Source organism: Amblyraja radiata, chromosome 8 (assembly GCF_010909765.2).
Source record: "Amblyraja radiata isolate CabotCenter1 chromosome 8, sAmbRad1.1.pri, whole genome shotgun sequence".
NCBI classification, from domain to species: Eukaryota; Metazoa; Chordata; class Chondrichthyes; order Rajiformes; family Rajidae; genus Amblyraja; species Amblyraja radiata.
Window position 1 is genome coordinate 8,585,451 of NC_045963.1, and position 24,588 is coordinate 8,610,038.

General features: G+C 43.0%; 1 protein-coding gene across 3 annotated transcripts in view; it reads left to right on the forward strand.

The window, feature by feature from the left end:
* pus10 (pseudouridine synthase 10) overlaps nucleotides 1–24,588 on the forward strand; it is a 62,227-nt gene that overhangs the window by 15,642 nt on the left and 21,997 nt on the right. For 2 of the 3 annotated variants that reach the window (XM_033025156.1, XM_033025155.1), the window contains exons 5-12: nucleotides 4,938–4,972; nucleotides 8,408–8,519; nucleotides 8,846–8,907; nucleotides 10,937–10,982; nucleotides 11,958–12,022; nucleotides 18,167–18,252; nucleotides 19,618–19,743; nucleotides 22,767–22,823. In XM_033025156.1, coding sequence (XP_032881047.1) covers nucleotides 4,938–4,972; nucleotides 8,408–8,519; nucleotides 8,846–8,907; nucleotides 10,937–10,982; nucleotides 11,958–12,022; nucleotides 18,167–18,252; nucleotides 19,618–19,743; nucleotides 22,767–22,823 — 589 coding nt within the window. The remainder of the gene's footprint in view (nucleotides 1–4,937; nucleotides 4,973–8,407; nucleotides 8,520–8,845; nucleotides 8,908–10,936; nucleotides 10,983–11,957; nucleotides 12,023–18,166; nucleotides 18,253–19,617; nucleotides 19,744–22,766; nucleotides 22,824–24,588) is intronic. The other variant, XM_033025157.1, reaches the window with a different exon arrangement.

Consider the following 24,588-nt stretch of genomic DNA (forward strand, 5'->3'; position numbering starts at 1 on the left):
CTAGGCCTGCACTCGCTGGAGTTTAGAAGAATCAGGGTGGACTTCATTGAATCTTACCAAATAGTGAAAGGATTAGACAGTGGATGTGGAGAGGATGTTTCCATGAGTGGGAGAGTCTAGGACTGGAGGTCATAGCCTCAGAATTGAAGGATGTTCCTTTAGGAAGGAGATGAAGAAGAGTTTCTTAAAGTCAGAGGATGGTGAATCTATGTAATCATTTGCCACAAAAGGCTGTGGAGGCCAAGTCAATGGATATTTTTAAGGCAGAGATAGATTCTTGATTAGTGTGGGTGTCAGGGGTTATGGGGAGAAGGCAGGAGAATGGGGTTAGGAGGGAGAGATAGATAAGCCATGATTGAATGGCAGAGTAGACTTGATGGGCCGAATGGCCTGATTCTGTTCCTATCATTTATGATCATATGACCATATTTCAGATTTCCGCCCTCTGTGGTTTTCTGCTTTAAGGATTTTGCGCTAGGTAATACAGTTACTGGGCCATTGTCATAACTGTAACTAATAAGAAAATGTAACTATTTTCTTAATTCGCAAGATTCCTATATTTTTAGTGCTGTTATAGGGACTGAATTCTGTGGTGCAGATTATAAATGCATGACTTCAGTTATTCCTACTTCATATCTTATCTCAAACCAGACACTGACTACGGGTTAAATGACACAAAATTCTGGAGTAACTCAGCGGGTCAGGCAGCATCTCTGGATAGAATGAATGGCTGACATTTTGGGTCGAGATCCTTCTTCAGACTAATGGGGCTGTCCCACTGTACAAGTTAATTCAAGAGTTCTCCCGAGTTTCCTCTGATTCGAACTTGGAGAATTACGGTAATAGCCGCTCGTAGGTACTCGGGGCTCTCGTGGACATTTTGCAACATGTTGAAAAATCTTCACGAGTCTTCCCGAGCTTACCGCGTTTCCCGAGTACCTGCCGTTAGCGTTACGAGCCGTCCCGATCTCCGACGTACCCGCTACGTACATTCTACGCTCTTCCACGAGTTTGATTTTTTTTTAACTTGGGAGAGCTCTTGGGTGAACTCGTACAGTGGGACAGGCCCATAAGGCCATAAGGCCCATAAGGCTGGTGCAAACATACCACTGAGGTGCATAAAATATTTAATTAAAAACTCAGGAAAATTTATAATGTGCTGGACTGAAAGTGCACAGTTTCATTGCTTGTAGAGTTTGCAATGTTTGTGTATCTTGTCTTCATCAGCAGACCTCTTGGTGGGATTCTTGCATTAACATATTAAGCAATCTCATGATTGCAATCAGCTTGAAAGAATACAGCCTTCTGGTGAGGTAAATTTATGATTTTGGCAAGGTTAGTGAAAAGACAGTGCATTTCATCAAGGGATTTATAAAACATATTTAATGCAGAATATTAGAATTCACAAAAATTAATTTGTTATCATTTTACCAGCATTTTTCCCCTTTGCGATTTAGAACCCAGGGGGACTATTATAAGGCTGAGGAGAATTTTATAATTTTACTTAAGTCTAAAATTATTACCTGATTAATTGTTGTTTCTGGGAAAGTCATTTTTCCATTCTATAAGTATGAGTGTAATAACTAATTTCAGCCGTTCTAGCTAGTTCCTCTGTTAGTTTGATTCTTGGGATGGCAGGATATGCTCCCATAACTTTGTCCAGGGATATTGTGCAAGATTCCCGAGGATAATCCTGGAGATTTATGTTTATTCATTTTTCCCTTTTTAATTTTATAGTGTGAGCGTTGTTCATCAACAGTTTTGCCAAGTTCAGCTGTCTGTTAAATTAGATAAAAATTAAAGTATTGATCAAGGAACTTGTTGTCCTGAAACCGTATTACGTGTAATACCAGGTCTATCCAGTAGGAGACAGCAATGCATGTGTTTTATGTAATTTAGAAAAGCGACTGATTTAATTAATTCATTTAATTACTTGTATCCACACAGTTCTGTATAAAATGAGTCTTTGGTATAAACATACACAATTAGTTTTTATATTGCTTTTATCTGTAGCTACAATAATCCATGTTTCATTAATGTAAAAACATCCCGGGGAACTTCATAAGAAAGTTCTCAAAGAGAGTTAGTGCTGAGCCACAGCAAGATGTAAGGGCAGATGACTAAAAGCTTTGTGGCATAGTTAGATTTTGAGGATTTCCCTAAAAATGAAAGGGATATGGTGAGGCTTGGGAATTCCTGAGTCTCGATTTAACCAACAGCCTTCAAACCAGAGGTCAATAGATTCAGGGATCTTCTGGGTCAATTATGCCAAACAGGTATAGTGCAGAGAAGTAGCGCAGAGGTAAAAGATCAGACGTGATCTTATTCCTGTCATGCTGCCTGCTGCTAGTTCTTCTAATGTAGGTCAGTGCACAGAGGGATAGAGGATGAATAGTTTATAGAAGTGGGATCAGGGTCAAACATGGGCAAATGGGAGCAGAAGAGATGGACACTTTGGTGAGCATGGATAATTTGGGCTGAATGGCCTGTTTCAGTGGTTTATGACTATGACAATTTTCTGTGAGTTAGGAAATAAGCAACAGCATTTTGAGCTTCTGCATATTTACAAATGGTTGAACAATGGAATAGACAATAGGTGTAGGAGTAGGCCATTCGGCCCTTCGAGCCAGCACCGCCATTCAATGTGATCATGGCTGATCATCCCCAATCAGTACCCCGTTCCTGCCTTCTCCCCATATCCCCTGACTCCGCTATCTTTAAGAGCCCTATCTAGCTCTCCCTTGAAAGTATCCAGATAACCTGCCTCCACCGCCCTCTGAGGCAGAGAATTCCACAGACTCAGAACTCTCAACATGCTGGCATGTTAAGGCCAAAGTTAACACCAGGGGTGTGAGTGGTTAATTTTGAGATTTATCATGAGAGGAATAGATTGGGTAGATGCACAGAATCTCTTGCCCAGAGTAGGGGAACAGAGGACATGGGTTTAAGGTGAAAGGGAAAAGATTTAATAGGGATCTGAAGGGTAACCTTTTCATACAAAGGGTGGTGGGTGTATGGAACAAGCTGCCAGAGGAGGTAGTTGAAGCTGGGACTATCCCAATGTTTAAGAAACAGTTAGACAGGTAAATGGATTGGGCAAGTTTGGGGGGATGTGGACCAAACGCAGGGTGGTGGGACTAGTGTAGCTGGGACATGTTGGCCAGTTGGGATGAAAGGCCTGTTTCCACGCTGTATCACTCTCTGACTTCCCGGTGTGAGGTGTGGAGAATGTTGATTGTTGCAAGAACTGATCGTGGTTTCAGTCATTGCAACATAAGTTGAGAGAAAATGTCTGCTCACCCCATATGGGATATTGAACAAACAGTCCCACATTTTAATGAGTTGAGAGAGCTGGGTATAATCAGCACACGGGTACAACCTACCGCTGGCTGATGTTAAACGGCTGCAGGCAGATAGAAAATCGGCGGTTGGTGATGGAGGTGGCAAGAACTGATCCTTGGGGATTATTGGATGTAACGATATAGCATTCCTAATGAAGTTATAGTTTTAAATTTAGTGAGTAGTTTTTTTTGTTCCCGAATAAAATTTTCTAATTAAAATTGCAATGAAACGCTTCTAGCCCAATTGGGAATTATTATTCTTCGTCCCTCTACCTCAAAATGCATAATTGTTCTTGTAAAGAAACAGGCGTGTGATATATTGCATGTGTCTGCACCCTGTTGATGTTGTGATGGAGTCCCAGAGCCTTGCTTGAAAATGCAAGACGTATTTGTGCATGGACTTAGGAGATAGTTCCCTGGCCCATCAAGCATGCACTGCCATTCAACACATTCAGGTCTGGATAGAGTGAATGTGGAGAGGATATTCCTAATAGTGGGAGAGTCCAGGACCAGAGGCCATAGCCTCAGAATAATAGAACGTACCTTTGGAAAGGAGACGAGGAGGAATTTCTTCAGCCAGAGGGTGGCGAATCTGGGGAATTCATTGCCACAGACGGCTGTGGAAGCCAAGTCAATGGATATTTTTAAGGCAGAGATTAACAGAATTTTGATTAGTCAGTGTGTCAGGGGTTTTGGGGAGAAGGCAGGAGAATGGGGTTAGGAGGGAGAGATAGATCAGCCATGATTGAATGGCAGAGTAGACTTGATGGGCCGAATGGCCTAATTCTGCTCCTTTCACTGATTTGTGCCAGACGACAGCTCCTCTTTTTATAGTCCTTGAATTCTCTGATCTTTTGAAAATGTATACACCTTCTCCTTGCACTGATCTAGTCCACACAGCCATCTGAGATGGACACTTCCGGAGAAGGAATTCTTATCTTTTATTATGTCCTATTCATGACCACGAAAGGAGACTTGACCACCGAAAGGAAACATCCCAACATCTGTGCGATGTTGCCCTCTTTTATGTGTTTCAGTGGGACAGCCCTTGTAAACATGGAAGTGTTTACCATCATATGTTAGTACACCAGTGCCTTTCATTGGGGTAGAGGAAAAAACTATTTTGCTGCTGCCCGATTATCTTGCGCCTGACCTGTAGTTTCTTAATGCTGGCAGTGACTGTCAAAGGGAAATATGCAAGTGTTTCAGAATCAAACACTGACTACAATCATTCTTTTGTGAAGGGAGGGAAAAAATCACGGTGACAGCAATATTTCACATGTTCGCAAAGGAAAAGTGTTAATTGTAACTAGAACTGTAAACATTCTAAAGAAGATTGTTCAAGGCTGTGTCGTGTAAAGGGGATTTCTAAACTTCTTGTAAGAGCTGGTTGTGGAATTTAAACTGCTGCATAACAAATATTGTGTTCACTTCCTCAATTGTTAGTCTAGTGGGCTGCACTTCTGAGGACTGTAACTTTATCTCTTGTGATGATGTGCTTAGACAATCACGTAAGGCAGTAAATGTCACCCCATTTTTTTTAAAACTGTTTACGCTTTTTTCTTTTATCTTTGGGTGTGGTAACATACCTATTAGCATGCCGCTTGGTTGCTGGTAAAACAGGAAGCTGGGTAAGTAATCATTGCAGGAAATTTTTGTTTTTTTGCTCTCTCTGCAATTAACAGTATTTGCCACTGCTTTCATTTTCAACAATGCTATTAATTGAAATTTAAATAAAAAACTGTCTTCTGTGTTCAGTTTCGGTCACCTTGCTATAGGAAAGATGCCAATTAAGTTGGAAAGAGTGCAGAGAAGACTTGCGCGGATGTTGCCAGGACCTGAGGGACTGAGTTACAGCAGAGAGACTGGGCAGATGAGGACTCTGTACATTGGACCATAGGAAACAGGGGAAAAATCACAAGGGACGGTGAATGCAGTCTTTTTCCCCAGAATTGAGGAATCAAGAACTAATGGACGTATATTTAAGTTGAGAGGAGACAGATTTAATAGGAATCTGAGGGGCAATTTCCTCATTCAGAGGGTGGTATGTACATGGAACAAGTTGCTAAAGGAAGTGATTGATGCAGCTACAATAACATTGAAAGGACATCTGGAATGGTACATAAATAGGAAAGGTTCAGAGAGATATGGATGAAATGTGAGCAGATGGAATTAGTTTAGATGGGGCATCTTGGTTGGCATGATCTAGATGGGCCAAAAGGTCTGTTTCATTCTGTGTTGTGATTTTTGTGACATTGAATCTTATAAAATATTTGATTTTGTTTTTTATCAATTGTTTAATTTTAATTTTTTTATATTTAATTCCCACCCTGCACTTTCTCATCTCTAATATTTGTAATCTCATGTAAACCAGTAAGAAAAGGAATTTGACATAACTTAATTTTCCTAATTCAGGTATTTAATTTTGCTTTTAACTAGTTACCTTGATTAGAAAGGCTCGGCATTGCATAATATTTGTTTAAAAAACAGGTTTGCAGTTGGTTAAAATAAAAATGTGGATTTGCACCTGATCCTCTTTTCCCATTATCCCAGAAGCTAGGAAGAATTGATGAGAAAGAACCTTTGAATAAAATGTTTATTCAGTTCGAGAACTTGATTAATTTGAACGAAACACAAAAATTCAGAGGAAACTCAGCAGGTCAGGCAATATCTGCGTAGGGAATGGACATGACGTTTTTGGTCGAGGCTCTTCTTCCGACTGATGGAGTACTTGGGCTGCGGGAAGGGGGAATGGAGGAGGGTTGGGGAGAGGACGGAAAGCAGGCAAATGCTAGGTGGATAAGGTGAGGGGGGTTGATTAGCAGATGTGTGGGTACAGAGACAAATGCTAGAGGTGACAAATGAAAAGGAGACAAAAGTTTGAGAAATAAGAGGAGGAGTGAAATGTTAGGCTGGAAGATAGGATATGGATGGAAGAGACAGGGTGAGGGAACATAGGGGATGCAAGGAAATAGTGTTGTTTATTGTCACGTGTACCAACATACGGTGAAAAACGTTTGTAGCGTGCTAGGCAGTCATATAAGGGTCAATGGTTGTGGGAAAGAAAACAAACAATGCCAGCATTTATCTCAAGACGGTTTGTATACAAAAACAGGGATGTAATGTTGAGGCTCTATAAGGTGCTGGTAAGACCGCATTTGGAATATTGCGAGCAATTGTGAGGATGGATGTGCTGGCTCTGGAGAGAGTCCAGAGAAGGTTTACAGGAATGATTCCAGGAATGAGTAGGTTAACCTACGATGAACGTTTGTCAGTACTGGACCTGTACTTGCTGGAGTTTAGAAGAATGAGGGAGGACCTCATTGGAACATGCGGAATAGTGAAAGGCTCAGATAGAGTTGATGTAGAGAGGATGTTTCCACTAGTGGGAGAGTCTAGGACTAGAGGTTTTAGCTTCAGAATTCAAGGACGTTCTTTCAGCTGTTCGGCAGCTGTGGCAGGGCTTGGACGCCATCACCTCCACATGGCGGCACGGTGGTGCAGCGGTAGAGTTGCTGCCTTCCAGCGCTTTCGGCGCCAGAGACCTGGGTTCGATCCCAGTTAAGGGTGCTGTCTGTACAGAGTTTGTACGGTCTCCCCTGACTGCGTGGGTTTTCTCTGAGATCTTCGGTTTCCTCCCACACTCCAAAGACGTGCAGGTTTGTAGGTTAATTGGCTTGGTATAAATGTAAATTGTCCCGCGTGTGTGTAGGATAGTGTTAATGTGCGGGGATCGCTGGCCTGCGCGGACTCGGTGGGCCGCACGGCCTGTTTCCGCGCTGTATCTCTAAACTAAACTAAAGACAAAAGCAAATGACAGCAAGGCATGGTCGAACTCAATGCGTCCATGCACGCTTTTAATCGGGTAAACACTGATTTGTCTTCTCGGCCCATCATAGGCCTCCCATGGCATTGTAAACTCAATCACCGAGGCTGATGACAAAAGATCCTTCAGGTGGGGTGAACCCTCAAAGTATCTGGACCTGTTGGTCTACCTGCGTGGATCGACTCGTTGGAGTTTTTGTTGACATCTTCAAACCTCATTACTGGGGTCTGCGATTCCCATCTGCTTTAAAAGGGCATTAATAATACCGGCCTGCCCAAGAAGAGTAAGGTGACATGCCTCAATGACCACCAACTGGTGGCATTAACTTCCATGGTGATGAAGTACTTTGAGAGGTTGCGTATGGCACATATCAACTCCTACCTTCTCCAAATACATCGTCTTTTCTCTATTCTGCTCACAATGTTTATCTTGCCTCGCTTACACTTCCTAACTGTCATATTATTAACTGCTTTACTTGAGTAGCTGTCAACTATTTTTCAGAAGGTGTGAAGGAGAGAGGGTGATAATAATTAGCTTATCCATTCTTACTCACCATTTTAACACTTCTTGACACCTTTAGTCTGATGAGAACAGCACCAGGGGGCGCTGTACGATGGCTGCCTCGCCAACGGTCTGTCTTGTCTTTTTCCTTCTTTGTGTTTTTAGTTTGTTGTAAAATGTATGTTTTAGTTCATCTTTAGTTTTGTATTATGTGAGGGGTGTCTTATGATACTTTGAATATGCATTCCAATTAATTTTTTTAATACCATTTTCACAGTGATTGCATAAGCTTGCATTACACTAATACTGATCAGGAGGCTTGGATAACTGTGAACTACTCTCATGGCTTCAGTTCAGAATTCTTGAGTGTATTATGATTGCTGTGCAATCCTAATCATGTATCTTCTTTAATTTGAAATATTAGCTACTGGTATTTCTGAGTTGAAATTGGCTGCCTCCTTTAGATATAATCTTTGCAATGCGGCGACTTTACTCTGCAAAAACCTAACTGTCTAATTATCGCTTCTGTCTCATAAATAAAATCTCGCCTTAAGGCATTTGCATCAGTTCTATTCAATCAGGTTTGATGTAAGTGTAGCTAGCAGGAGCTGAAGCCAGGTAATCTCAGTTCTCCAAGTTCTCTCGTAACTTTGGTCTTTCCGTGCTTTTTGCACCCAAACAATTGAATTAACAAGACTTGAGTGAAATTCCAGCATCATGATATATCTCTGTTTGACAGGCAACAAGGAAGTTTCTTAACAAAGGGTGATATTTTACAAATAAAAGAGGTTTTTAAGTGGATAACCCACCCTCAGATTTCTGAAGAACTGGGTGTTCCTGTGGATGCCAAGGTATTATAATCTCTGAAATGTCAGATTTGGCAAATGTTCAAAGTGTTTAGAATGTGAAAATGCAGTGAAATATGTTGCAAAAGTTGAATAGCTGAACTTGAACTGTTGGACTGTTAAATCTGATCAACTTGCTGAGGTCTATGGTAATAGAATAATTAAAGAAATGAGTGTAAATGAAATGATATGCTTTCAGTAATATTTTAAATATATGACTAAATTGGCTTTTTATATTTGATCTAATGATTATCATATTGGAACAATAATAAGACTATCGGTTATAAAGAATATTTTATGCTTAATGACAACTTGTTTCTTTCAATAATTAGAGCTTATTTGAAGTGAGTGTGGTCTTTGCTCATCCTGAAACAGATGGGGATTGCCATTTTCTGTAAGTTGCCTTATTTGTAATTTTTCCTGCATGTTGCTCAACACATGTATTTTATAGTTTATTTAAATGTTTAACACAGCAGAAAATTCACACTGTGCAATTTATTCCACATAAATTACTTTTCTTATTTAAAGCTCACGTGGTTCATGTTAAGACCCATAACATTCTGTCATGACTTTTTTGTTGTTGGATTGCTTAAGTTTAAAAAAATGATTTAAGGATATTTTTAAATAGGACATAATACTGTCAAAGCATATACTTGAGTTTAGTTTGGTTTAGTTTTGAGATACAGCGCGGAAACAGGCCCTTCGGCCCACCGAGTTCGCACAAAACAGCGATCCCCGTACATTACACAACCTACACAAACTAGGGACAATGTACAGTTATACCAAGCCAATTAACCAACAAACTTGTACGTCTTTGGAGTGTGGGGAAAAAACCGGAAATCTAGGAGAAAACCCACGTAGTCACGGGGAGAGCGTACACTCTGTACAGATTGCACGCGTAGTCTGGTTCGAACCCGGGTCTCCGGTGCTGCAGGAGCTGTAAGGCAGCAACTTTACCATCGAGCCATCCCAGACAGGAATGGAATGAATTTAGACAGTCTTAAGGGCGAAGTGAATGGCCGCAAGTCAGCATGATATAACAGTTTGCTAACTATTTAAGTTGATAAATTCCAGTCCATTCTTGAAGTATACATTGAATGGTAAATAATATTCAATGTTCTTAGATAGAAATGAACACTAAATAGCTTTGAATTTGGATTTGATAAGAACACAATAAAGTTGGCTACTGCTGAGATTAGATGATTGACAGATTAAGCAAGAAGGACATCTTTGTCCCATTCCCAAAATGTTGCATTAAAGAGTAAACGATTCTCTTGCCTGTGTATTAAAGGCTATAGTGATGTTCGCGACTGATTTGTCAACATGTGTCTTATATTGATTAACATGACTTATTCACAAAAAAATCTTGTCGTTAAATAATTCTGATTGCATAAATTCATGGTGAAAGCAGCTTAGTTGCCTGGGGACCCGAGTGTATAAATTAGCAAATATTCTGATACTTGTATCATCCAGACCAACTGGAATGTTTTAGAGAAGAGGTTCCCAGCACTGGCTACGTTGCCCTCTTAGGGAGAGGTAAGTGCACCAAAGATTTTAGTGATTTCTCGACACTTTACCATTTTTGTTTGGTTTAGTCAGTGGTACAGACAAGGATAAGTCCTGAATCGGTGCTTCCCCACCGGAGACCGCGGCTTCAGGTTGGTGTAGGCCGCAGGCCGGCGGTCGAATATTTAAAGTTCCCGCAGCCAGAAGCACTGCAGACCGCAGGTCCGGCTGTAGTCCGCGGGCCAGCGATCGGAGCACTCCTCTCTGGCGTCCCCCGGCAAGGGTTCGCCCGCTCCGCAATGGAAATAGTCCACGCTGCGCCCGCTGCTGATGCTCCGGGCCCGACTCCAGGAATCCAAGTCGTGAGAGGGGAGGCAGAGAAGCGACATGGAAAAAGTTGCCTGAAGTCGCGGTCTGCGGAGCTTCTAACCGCAGGCGCGGCGTGGACTCTCCATCGAGGAGCCTGGAGGGATCGCCAGAGAAGAGCTCCGGCCGCCGGCCTGCGGCCTATAACATCCTGAAGCCGCGGACTCCGGTAGGAAAGTGCCGATTTGGGCACTGCGGACACTCTAGTGTGTTCGACCGACCACGGGTGAACAAGGGAGGAGGACTGGCTGAACTTTCCCCACAGTGAACAATGCTGCGGTGTATTGTGTATTCTTTTTAAGTATATCGCTGCTGGCAAATTCATTTCACTGCATCTTCGGGTGTATGTGACAATTAAAATTTACTTTGACTTTGACGGGTGCCGGCAGTCGCAGAAAAAGTTCGCCAGGCCCATCAGTTCGCAATTTTATTGCCTCTGGCATTTGTGCTTTGAACGTTTGCTTTATGTGTTGTGGAGCAAAAAATAGCAATAAACTTTAAAACTGTAATATTATTAGGATTTTCTAACTGTGTTCTTTGTGCTAATCTAGGGCCACAGTGTGTCGTGACTGCTTCAGACCAACAAAAAACAAGCAGGTAATTCAACATGTCATTTTGTGCAGAAGGATTAACAGAAGCAACAGTGCATGAAAAGTGCCCATGGCTCTGAATTTAATGAATCAAGTGACTTATTGTAACCATTTGGTTATATATGTTACCTCCCCAAATGTATACCAGAGTGGAAAGTAGATTATTTTGAAAGAGCATGATAATGAACTTGGAACAAATTTAATTGTTCGATTATAAGCAGTGAACTGGCAATTCCGTGTCGTTTTTTGATCGGACTAGCTTACGAGGAAGTGCTTCATTTTATAAAGAAAATCCACAGATGTCTATTAATGATTAGAAACTGAATGGAAAAATATCTATAAATATAAAATCTAGCAGTGGGCCTGAAGATTGGGAGATCCAAATAACACAAAATACAGCATAGCATGTAGCAAGGAAGAATAAATAGACACCCTTTCAATAATAAGACCAAAACTACATGCAACACTCCATGTGCAGTCTCACCAATCCTCTATGTATCTAGGACTTCTACACATTCATACTCTTATCTCTATATGGTCAACACTATTCTTCCTAATTACTTGCAATTAGTATTAGAACTTTAAATGGAACATAGAGTCCCGCTGAGTCACTCCAACTTTTTGTGTCTACGGGTTTAAACCAGCATCTGCAGTTTGTTCCTGCACATAGATTTTTGTTGTCTGCATTTAAGTAATTTAATCTTTATTATATGTGAATTGAGCAGCCTTGGGAAACAATCGAAGGATAGAGGATGTAATTGCGTTTTTTTCGAGACGGTCTCTGAGAATTTGTGTTCTCATGAAAATCTCAGTAAGGTGTTTCTTTGGAAAACAGAGTAAATGTGAATTAGACTGATTGCTAAGTCAAGTGACTTGTTAGCAATGTTGTGCTGGAGGTGAACTTGAGGTAATTCATTTAGCCACATCCTCTGCACATGCAGAGGTTCTGAGAACCAATTATAACGGAAGTTTCTCTTTTCAGTCTATTTTCACACGAATGGCAGTGGTAAAAGCTTTGGAGAAGATAAAAGATGATGAGTTCCTTGAGTGAGTATTGGCTGGTTGTTTGTTTGTTGAGTGCGAACGTGAAATTTTATTTTGTATTTCTGAGGAATTGGGGAATTTATATACCAAGGAGATAGCAAAGATAAGTTAATGATGTACATTGAACAATTAACAAGTATTCGGAGGAAAATCCCTGAGACAACTAAAAAACACTTCCACAAATAAGTGGGTTTTCTCCGAGAACTTCACTTTCCTCCCACTCTCCAACGACGTAAAGGTATGTAGTTAAAATGGCTTGGTATAAATGTAAAAATTGTCCCCTAGTGTGTGTAGGATAGTGTTAAAATGCAGGGATCGCGGGTCGGCGCGGACTAGGTGGGCCGAAGGGTCTGTTTCCGCACTCGATCTCTAAACTAAACTAAAAAATCAGAAGGATGCAGAGATTTCATTAGTGCAAAGTAGATGAACCCACTCCGTAAATGTTATATTCTTAAAGTTTGCATTAGATGAAAATTACAGCAGTGGTGCTCAATTACAAGATCATTACAATTTCAACAGTTTTCTGAAGGACTGTTGATTAAAGTTGGTGTCATGTTATTTTGACAGCCACCAGTCTTGGCCTGCAGATGGGTCTCGACCCAAAACGTCACCTATTCCTTCTCTCCAGAGATGCTGCCTGTCTCGCTGAGTTACTCCAGCTTTTTGTTTCTATCTTCAGTATTGGTCTGGTAATGACTTTCAGCTAAATCTTGGGGAGACTGAAGCTATTGCCATCAACTCCATTTTCTTGCATTTGATTTTATTCCTTTTATTTGCAACTGCCCACAATCTGTTCAGCAGCTCTCGCTCTAAGATGAATTTCTTTTTTTTTTAAATCACAAAAATCTTGTACATCATCGCCTGTTTTTATAAATAGTTTATCATCCTCCTGCCCTCATTCGCTCTGGTATCCAAATTGTTGCTGCTTGCATTTTGTTCTTTACATGATCCACTCCCTCATCATCTCTGTAACTGTAGACCTGATTTAGCACCAGCTCCCTTAAAACACTTTTATCTCTTTAAAACAACCCTAGCCTTTGAACATCCATGCTGTTCAAACTCGAGATAGACACAAAATACTGCAGTAACTCAGCGGGACAGGCAGCATCTCCTGAGAGAAGGAACGGGTGACGTTTCGGGTCAAGACCCTTCTTCAGACTCTCAGGATCGGGATGCATCACAATTTTTCATGGCAACTGCTTCATCATAGTCTACAAAAAACTATATTGTGGATGCAGCCCAGTCCATCACACAAACCAGCCTCCACCTCCCCCCCCTCCTTTCCCATCAACTCCATCCACACTTCATGCCACCTCTAGAAAGCAGCCAACATAATCAAGGACTGCTTGCACCTCAGTCATTCCTATCGGGTAGAAGATATAGCTTCAGAGCACCTTTCACTGGATTCATGACTAGCTTCTTGCCCATCACTATCGGATTATTGAACAGTTTTCTCACAAGCCAAAGGTGTGGTGCCAATCCCCCAGCCAACCTCATTGGAGCAGTTGCACTTCTTTAACCTGCACTTTCTCAGTAGAGGTAATACTATTCTGCTCTCTGTATCTTTTACTCTTTGCACTGCCTGTTGCACTAGTGTATGTTTGATTGTACTCGTGTTTGCTGTAATGTGACTGGATAGCATGCTAAAAGGTTTTTCATTGTATCACAGTCAGATAACAATAATAATAATAATAAACTTTATTACGGACTCAAGGTCCAGACAAGGGGCAACATTACATTAAAAATGCATTGCATATCAAATATCATAAATATATATAAAATCATGGTATATCACATAAAAACATCATAATTTATATTTAACAAAAACCCACAATACTTAAGTTAAAAATCCAGATTAACAGATGATCAATGTCCTACAACGAGACAACGATACCAGAGTCTCCACAGCTGGGATTCGTAGCGTGTAGTGCTAACCCTTATGTTTGTCTAGGCCACAATAAGCACATTTTTAGAGTCATTTATCCTGCAAATGAATTTATACATGTGGTGTCTTAGGATAGCTTCTAAAGTACTGACTCCTGCAGCCACAAACATATTACTGGCACTACACCATCTAGGTTGCCTTAGCAGTGTTTGCATGACATCATTATATGCCACCTTTAGTCTCTGCATACTTGTCTTTAAATAGTTCGACCACAGGTGCGCAGTGTAGAGTGGTGTGCAGTATGCTCTAAATAGCGACATCTTCACCACATCTGCACACGCACCAAATTTACGCAAGAGGATATTTGCCTGTTCATACAGCATGCGTCATTGCTTATAAATATCCTCATCATCTGTCATTTGTTCTGTAATAATATCCCCTAGATATTTTATCTTATTACAGACACTAAGATTGTTGTCAGACAATTTAAAAACAGGATATTTTAGACATTTATCCTCTTTGGTTCTACAGACCATAACAGCACTCTTACTAGCATTATATTTAATGTCATGTTCCACACCATACACGGAACATATAGTAAGGAGCTGCTGGAGACCAATAATAAACCAATACCGATGTCAATATCAATCCCCTTGCCATCTGTGCATCCCAAAACACTTCATCCTCTGCCACTCTTGTCCTACCACTGTGGCTGTCCCTTCACTCTGTCTCTCACTGGAACACTAAATCATTCTGCCTCTCCACTTCTTCTGCCTCGCAACTCCTTTTAAAGCCTTCCTTAAAATGCACCACTATGCAGCTTCATTGGCACAAGCTTCCATTTCTTCTTTCTTTGGCTTGGGTAGTTTCTCTTCCCCCGCTGGTCAAAGAACAGGTCAAATGCAATGCACTGGGTGCCCACAATTTGAAACGTTGTTATCAGTCCTTAGTCTGAAGAAAGGTCTCGACCCGAAACGTCACCTATTCCTTTTCTCCAGAGATGCTGTCTGACCCGCTGAGTTACTCCAGCTTTTTGTGTCTATCTCGGGTTTAAACCAGCATCTGCAGTTTCCTCCTACACATCAGTCCTTCCACATATACACTTACACACCTTACACTTATCTCGGTGTCTCCCTCTCCCCTGACTCAGTCTGAAGAAGGGTCTCGAACGGAAACGTCACCCATTCCTTCTCTCCAGAGATGCTGCCTGACCCGCTGAGTTACTCCAGCATTTTGTGTCTATCAGTCTTGTGATTATGCCAAGTTGAAAAGCAGACTATGGAGAGTGGGAAGAAGGAACAACAATGGAGTGAAAGAGTCCCTAAAGCAGTGCAATTGATTATGGATCTATGCCAGCGAAGACTAATTTCCTTGCAACCAACTCAAATGAAAGGATTAAGCAGCGAAAAGAAAACTAAAATGTTCAGAAATCTGAGAGAAGCTTTCAGTATGGATATTAAAGATATTTTAACAGAAATGGTAGCATGGTGGCAGCAGCGCCAGAGACCCTGGTTCGATCCCGACTACGGGCGCTGTCTGTACGAAGTTTGTACGTTCTCCCCGTGACCACGTGGGTTTTCTCCTGAGAGGAGGACAAAGGGCTTAATTAGGAAAGGAAAAATAGATTATGAAAGAAAACTGGCAGGGAACATAAAAACTGACTGCAAAAGTTTTTATAGATATGTGAAAAGAAAGAGATTAGTTAAAACAAATGTAGGTCCCTTGCAGTCAGAAACAGGTGAGTTGATCATGGGGAACAAGGATATGGCGGACCAATTGAATAACTACTTTGGTTCCGTCTTCACTAAGGAAGACATAAATAATCTGCCGGAAATAGCAGGGGACCGCGGGTCAAAGGAGTTGGAGGAATTGAGTGAAATCCAGGTTAGCCGGGAAGTGTTGTTGGGTAAATTAAATGGATTAAAGGCCGATAAATCCCCAGGGCCAGATAGGCTGCATCCCAGAGTACTTAAGGAAGTAGCTCCAGAAATAGTGGATGCATTAGTAATAATCTTTCAAAACTCTTTAGATTCTGGAGTAGTTCCTGAGGATTGGCGGGTAGCAAACGTAACCCCACTTTTTAAGAAGGGAGGGAGAGAGAAAACGGGGAATTACAGACCAGTTAGTCTAACATCGGTAGTGGGGAAACTGCTAGAGTCAGTTATTGGGGGTTCAGTATTGATGTGGATAGAGAACTGGTTGGCAAACAGGAAGCAAAGAGTAGGAGTAAACGGGTCCTTTTCACAATGGCAGGCAGTGACTAGTGGGGTACCGCAAGGCTCAGTGCTGGGACCCCAGCTATTTACAATATATATTAATGATCTGGATGAGGGAATTGAAGGCAATATCTCCAAGTTTGCGGATGACACTAAGCTGGGGGGCAGTGTTAGCTGTGAGGAGGATGCTAGGAGACTGCAAGGTGACTTGGATAGGCTGGGTGAGTGGGCAAATGTTTGGCAGATGCAGTATAATGTGGATAAATGTGAGGTTATCCATTTTGGTGGCAAAAACAGGAAAGCAGACTATTATCTAAATGGTGGCCGACTAGGAAAAGGGGAGATGCAGCGAGACCTGGGTGTCATGGTACACCAGTCATTGAAAGTGGGCATGCAGGTGCAGCAGGCAGTGAAGAAAGCGAATGGTATGTTAGCTTTCATAGCAAAAGGATTTGAGTATAGGAGCAGGGAGGTTCTACTGCAGTTGTACAGGGTCTTGGTGAGACCACACCTGGAGTATTGCGTACAGTTTTGGTCTCCAAATCTGAGGAAGGACATTATTGCCATAGAGGGAGTGCAGAGAAGGTTCACCAGACTGATTCCTGGGATGTCAGGACTGTCTTATGAAGAAAGACTGGATAGACTTGGTTTATACTCTCTAGAATTTAGGAGATTGAGAGGGGATCTTATAGAAACTTACAAAATTCTTAAGGGGTTGGACAGGCTAGATGCAGGAAGATTGCTCCCGATGTTGGGGAAGTCCAGGACAAGGGGTCACAGCTTAAGGATAAGGGGGAAATCCTTTAAAACCGAGATGAGAAGATCTTTTTTCACACAGAGAGTGGTGAATCTCTGGAACTCCCTGCCACAGAGGGTAGTCGAGGCCAGTTCATTGGCTATATTTAAGAGGGAGTTAGATGTGGCCCTTGTGGCTAAGGGGATCAGAGGGTATGGAGAGAAGGCAGGTACGGGATACTGAGTTGGATGATCAGCCATGATCATATTGAATGGCGGTGCAGGCTCGAAGGGCCGAATGGCCTACTCCTGCACCTAATTTCTATGTTTCTATGTTTCTATCTGCGGTTTCCTCCCAGGTTCAGGTTTGTAGGTTAATTGGCTTGGTGTAAGTGTAAATTGTCCCTCGTATGTGTAGGATGGTGTTAATGTGCAGGGATCGCTGTGCGGTGCGGACACGGTGGGCCGAAGGGCCTGTTTCCGTGCTGTATCTCTAAACTAAACTAAATAGGAGTTTATATTTGGTGTTACAAAATAATCATTTTAAACAGATACTGTAAAATATTTGCAAATAATCAACGTTGATTTGAATCTGTGCAAAATCCAGGTTACTTTCTAAACTTTCAAGAAAGAACTGCTGATGCTGGAAAAATCCAAGGTAGACAGAAAATGCTGGAGAAACTCAGCGGGTGAGGCAGTATCTATGGAGAGAAGGAATAGACGATGTTTCCGGTCGAGACCCTTCTTCAGACTGATGTCGGGGAGGGAGGGGGGGGGGAAGGTTTACATAGGTGGGGAGGGATTAGACCAGGGGGATAGGATGGAGTCGAGGTATGTGGAAATAAGTTTGGTGGGACATGAACAAGCAGAAACAATTGGTCTGCCAGGACAGTTATGTTTGTGGATTTTGGGGAGAAGATAAAATCGGGCCGTGCAGGGCTGGGGAGCGATGAGGTTGGAGGCTTGGGTGGGCAGGGAGCCGGAAGTGATGAAGGCAATGATGGTGCTTGCGATTAAGGCCTGGTGCTCGTCTGTGGGGTCTACATTTTTTTACCCTCCCCCCCCCCGACATCAGTCTGAAGAAGGGTCTCGACCCAAAACGTTGCCAATTCCTTCTCTCCATGGATGCTGCCTGTCCCGCTGAGTTTCTCCAGCATTCTTTGTCTACCTTCTTACTTTCTAAACTGATGTTTGAAATAAGATTGCAAAGTGCCTCAGGAGGGTAAAATAATTTAACCATTGGTTTAATGAACGCTGACCTGCATTTTGTGTCTTTTAGATATCTGATTCAATATTTTTTCATCTTTGCAGACAGTTTCCTCGTCAGCTTGTAGCACCCAAAGGCTCCTGTATGGTTCAGAAAATTCACTGCGCCCACAACTCAGTCTACGTGGCAGGTAGGAGATTGCCGCAGTTATCTCTTGTATTTCCTCCTTGATCTCTTGATTTACGTCATGCGTAAATCAGTAGCTTTCAGTTGTACATATACAGCATGGAAATAGTTTTTAGTTTTAGAGATGCAGTGAGGAAACATGCCCTTTCACCCACACAGTCCACACGGGCCATCGAACACCCGTTCACACTAGTTCTATGTTATCCCACTTTCCCATGCACCGCCCACACACCACGGGCAATCTATGGGGGGCCAATTCGCCTACAAACCTGCACGTCTTTGGAATGTGGGAGGGAAACCGGAGCACCCAGAGGAAAACCACGTGGTCACAGGAAGAACATGCAAGCTCCACACAGACAGCGTCCGAGGTCGGGATCACACCCGGGTCTCTGGCACTGAGAGGCAGCAGCTCTACCAGCTGCACCACTGTGCCACTTGCGTCTTTAAACACTGAGGACATTGAAGCTCTGCTCATCATTACTAATTTAAAGCATTTTCATCCGCCTCACTCATAAATCTTTGTAATCCAGTCAGAAATTAGATTTTCCTTTTGTTCTATTGATAGAAAGATAACAATATAATTATTATACATGTCGCTCTATTCAAAACACTTTTATTATTGGAAAGCTCTTGCACTGAACTGTAACCAAACTGAAGTCCATGTAAAATTAGTCCCAAGTGGTTCAGGGCCAACTTGCTCAATATTGTGCCAGAGGTGGCCAGTGTCCAACTTCTTTGTTGCTCCAAAACATGGAATCATTTTCTACCTGTAGCAGCGGAAAAAAAGTTAAAGCTTTATCTTCTCAGTTTTGTATTTCATTAACCCAAGTACCATCGTTAGAATTTGTCACCTTGAGCTTCGGATCTGGAATGTGCCAAATAAATCAATTTATTGATAATCCGCAATAACCAACCTGACCTCCCGGTGGCTCAGCACTTCAACTCCCCCTCCCATTCCCCATCCGACCTCTCTGTCCTGGGTCTCCTCCATGGCCAGAGTGAGCAATACCGAAAATTGGAGGAACAGCACCTCATATTCCGCTTGGGGAGTCTGCATCCTGCGGGCATGAACATTAAATTCTCCCAATTTTGTTAGCCCTTGCTGTCTCCTCCCAGCCCTCGGGCTCCTCCTTTTTCCATTCTTCTCCCTACCAGTCTGAAGAAGGGTTTCGGCCCGAAACGTTGCCTATTTCCTTCGCTCCATAGATGCTGCTGCACCCGCTGAGTTTCTCCAGCATTTTTGTGTACCTTCAATTTTCCAGCATCTGCAGTTCCTTCTTAAACAAATCAATTCTTCTATTTCCCATGAGAATTATTTCTGGAGATTAGTGAGTGTATTTCCATGGGTTTTTTTTTTTTCTCTCCCCAGGCAGATATAACAAGTACTCCAGAACTCTGCCACAGACTCCTTGGGTAATTGATGGAGAGAGAAAAATGGAATCCTCAGTCGAAGAACTTATCGGAGAGCCACTGAAGAAGCTGTTTGAAGTGAACAGTAAGCGGCCTACCTCAGTGAAATGCTTAAACGACGCATGCTTTCTCGTTCAACCTTTTAAAGTACAAGATGCAGGAGTAACTCAGCAGGACAGGCTGCATTTCTAGATGGAAGGAATGGGTGAAATTTTAGGTCGAGACCCTTCTTCAGACGATAAGGGGTGAGGGTGACTCTGTCTGAAGCAGGGTCTCGACCCAAAACGTCACCCATTCCTTCTATCCAGAGATGCTGCCTGTCCCGTTGAGTTACTCCAGCATTTTGTGTCTGTCTTCAGTGTAAATCAGCATCTGCAGTTCCTTCCTATGCTTCTAAAGTATGACCCCTCACAAGCAGAGAGATGCTGGCCCATACTGACTATGCATTTGCACCACACACCACAAAGACACATGATTTTTATCTTTATTCCAAGTTTTTGATAATTGTGAGATTTTTTCCCACCTATTTACAGTAAATTGTTCTCATGGTCACACATGGTCAATCTGGAAAAGACACAAAGTAACTCAGCGGGTCAGGCATCATCTCTGGAGGACATGGATAGGTGGCGTTTTGGCTCTGGTCCTTTCGTCAGACTGATTGTAGGAGGGGGAAAGAAAGCGGGAAGAAAAGAGGGGCAGGACAAAGCCTGGCAGTTAATGGGTGGATACAGGTAAGGGGACAGAGGGGTTCCATAGCTGGGCAAACGCAAGCGATGATAAGACGGACAGTGGGAAATGAGAGGATTGAAGTTGTAAATTGAGACGCTAGAGGAAGGAAGGTGGGCGAAGGAGGAATCGGGTAAGAGTCCATGTGGGGTGCAGGGGAGAGAAGGGGGGGGCGAGAAAAAGGTGGGGAGGGAGGGGGGCTTGAAGTTACTTAAAATTTGGAGAATTCAATGTTGAGGAATTCATGGAATGGTGGAGGCCCGGGACAGTACGATCCATACGGGAATGAGAGTGGGAGTTATAACAGTGAACAACAGGGAGATCCAGTAGACTTTGCCAGACGAGCTCAAGTTTTTGGCAAAATGTTTGCCAACCCTACACTTGGTCTCGCTGATGTGCTGGGGGGGGCACATCAGGAACACAGTAAATTAAGTTAGAGGAGGTGCATGTCTCGCATGGAAGAATTGTTGGGTCCCTGGATGAAGTATAGGGACGGATGTTACATCTGGAGTTGCAGGGGAAAGTACCTGGGGAGGGGTGGGAAGGGAGGGAAGGGATGAGTGAGCCAAGGGGTTGGGGAGGGAGTGATTTCTGTGAAGACGGGAAGGGGTGGGGATGGGAAGATGTGACTGGTGGTGGGATGATGTTGATGGTGACTGAATTGTTGAGGATGATGTGTTGGATGCAGAGGCTGGTGGGGCGACAGGTGAGGACCAGGGGGACTCGATCCTTGTTCTGCCGGGGGGGGGGGGGGAGAGAGGGAGGGAGAGCAGAATTCTGGAACACAGAGGAGACTCTGGTAAGGCATTCACCTTGAGGCAGACAGCAACCTCATCTAACCCACATCCTCTACTGCATCTGGTGGTCCCGCCTGATGTGGCCTCCTGTACACCGGTGAAACCAGGCATAGACTTGACGACCATTTTTCTGAGCACTTGCGCTCAGTACGCCAAGGCCTACTGGATCTCCTGGTTGCTAATGTTTTAACTCCTCTTCCCATTCCCATAATGATCTTCCTGTCCTGGGCCCCCTCCATTGCCAGATTGAGACCACACGCAAACTGGAGGAACAGCACCTCGTATTCCCCTTGGATAGCCTACAACCTGAAGAAGGGTCTCGACCTGAAACGTCACCCATTCCTTCTCTCCAGCGAAGGTGCCTGTCCCGCTGAGTTACTCCAGCATTTTCAGTCTATCTTCAGTGTAAGCATGGAATTGTCCAGTTTATGGGTAAACCTACAAACCCACCCCCTCCTTCACTCTTCTCCCCCCCCCCCCCCCACCGCATCCCACCTCTCCACTGTACCCAACCTGAACTTGCACCTATTTCTCCCCTTCCCTTCCACCGACATTCCTTCCTCTAGCTTCACAATTTGCAACTTCAATTATTTTGTCTTTGTGTCTTTTCGTCTCTGGTCTTCGTCCAACCATCTCCGACCAAACAACCCTTAAACTCTATCTACCTATAAACCTGCCAGGCTTTGTGTTACCCCACCTCTCTTCCAGCATTCCTCCCCTTCCAAATAGTCCCCCCCACAAGTCATCTGAAGAATGGTTCCGAGCTGAAACGTCACCTCTCCAAGTTCTCCAGAGCTGCTGACTGTTGATCTGCTGAGTTACTCCAGCACTTTCTGTTTTGTTTTTTTTGTAAACCACCATCTGCAGTTCCTTGTTTCCACCATCAATCCGGAAGGTTGAAATCAAATCCTGAATAATTGAATACAAACTAAAACTTAAGGTTCACAGAAGCATAGAGTTGAGGTCTCCTACAAAAGGACAAGTTGTCCTGCTCAAGTGTTAAGGGCCTGTCCCACGAGGATGCAACTTGCATGCGGCTAGCGCGACCAAACCGGAAGCGGGGGCCGTGCGGAGGTCGAGTGAGTGACGTGAAGTTCGAGCGAAGTCCGAGGGATGTTTGCATGTGATGTACGGCGTCAAAGCGCTGCGTACGGCGTCAAGACACTGTGCACGCCCGTCAAGGCGGCTGCGGGCCGGCAGGCCGTAGCCGCGCGGAATTTTTGAACACGGTCAGTTTTTCGGAGCCCCGCGCGATGTCAGGACCAGCTCCGAACAACTCCATTCGGCTCCGGCGATCGAAGTGGGACCGGCCCCGCGAGGCCGTACGGCTCAAGCGACCACGTTAGGTCACGCATGCCGCATGGAGTCGCACGCTCGTGGGACAGGCCCTTTAGGCTGGAAGATGGTAAAATAAATCTTAATTAATTTGCTTTAGATTCTTTTTGATTATATATTGATGAATGTTTTCATCTTTTGTTTGCTTTTTTTTTAATATCTACTCTGTTTATGTTTTGGATGAATAATTATATTATTGATATCCTATTTAAAAAAAAATTGAGATGTTGTAAAACTTTTGCCCCTGCAGATTTAAATTTTTCTTCTTCAGGGAGGGAAGATGTCGATGTCAGAGCCTTGGGAAATGGTAAATATATTTTGGCTTCATATCATCTACTTTCCATTATCTGCAGTGTGTGCAGGTTTTGGATTACACAGCAATCCAGATAGGCAAAAAATATTCCCTAAGACTAATTAAAACAAATATATATGTTGGTGCTTTGGACAGGAAAAAATTGAAATAAAGTGATTTAATGTTCACAGATCATACAAAATGTAATTAAAGTTATCAATGGAATAAGAACATTACTACCAGGAGGGTGACATTACAATGTGGATGAAGTGCTGCTTCAGTTTTGAAATTGGGCTTTCAGTTTTGGGCACCTCTGTGGTGGCAATTGGAAAGGTACCAGGAATTTAAGGACAGGTTGCATAAGCATGGTTTGTGACCAACCTTATAACTCAAAGGTTATAAGGTCATGGGGTCATACGTGATAGGAGCAGATTTAGGCCATTCGGTCCATCAAGTCTACTCCGCCATTCAAAGATGGCTGATCTATCTCTCCCTCCTAACCCCATTCCCCTGCCTTCTCCCCATAACCCCTGACACCTGTACTAATCAATAATCTATCTATCTCTGCCTTGAAAATATCCATTGACTTGGCCTCCACAGCCTTCAGTGGCAAAGAATTCCACCGTTTCACCACCCTCTGACGAAAGAAATTCCTCCACATCTTAAGGAAATGTCCTTTAATTCTGAAGCTATGACCTCTATTCCTGGACTCTCTCAGTAGTGGAAACATCCTCTCCACATCCACTCGATCCAAGCCTTTCACTTTTCGTTTATCTAATCTTGCTATTTGAAATGGTAAATTAGTTTGATAGGCAAAATGCACAGAAAATATTTCTCACTGGTTTAGACTCGAGAGTTGGAAAAAAGAATCGTAAAATTTTAGGATTGGAATTTGGGAAAATCCCACAGGCCAGTGGAAATTTGGAATTCCTTTCCTCAAAAGACTTTAATTGAAACTTTAAAGTGTGATATTTTTATTCTGCACATGCATGTTAATATTTTGTACTGTTTTATCAAGCAGGATGGCATAGTTAGCATTAACCACAGAGCTGTATTTGCAACCAGGCATGTCGTCTATTGTTAAAACATAAAGACATGCTTCTCTCAATTAGAATGGAGATGAGATAGAAAGTGCAACTCAGTTTTTAGCTAATCGTGTGGACTTTTGTGCTTTTGGGGCAGTGGCTTGCTCCTATTCCTAAAATGAAGTGTAATAATGTAAAATGAAAACTGGAAGATGCTTGTGACTATGCTTTAAAAAATATTTTCAAGAGCTGCTAGTATATATATTATTATTAGAAAAGGTGCAGGAGTAGGCCTTTCGGCCCTTCCAGCATGGAGGAGAGTTCCAGTGACCTCATACGAACTAAAGGGCCTGTCCCACTGCGGCGACCTAATCTGCGAGTTTAGAAGAGTTTGCCCTCGACTCAAACTCGCAGCATGGTCGACACGTGGTCCTGGGAGGTCCTATGAGGTCACTGGAACTCTCCTTCATGCTCGAGGGAAGTTCCCGAATACTCGCGGCCTCAGTTTGGTCGAGGAAAAGTTTTCAGCATGTTGAAAATTTTTCCGCAAGTAAAAATTGGTCAGCATCGTTCTTTTGAACTCGTAGTGCAGTGGAGTGGGGTCGCTATGTAGTTACAGGCAGTCGAGGGCAGCCGTAGGCAATCTCCTTCGCTGATCGGGCATTTTAATTGGCTCATTGGATATTTTCAGGACCAAGGAAAACCGACCGGTAATGTAAAACGCCTGCTAAACTTTATTAAAAGTTGTCTGGCTT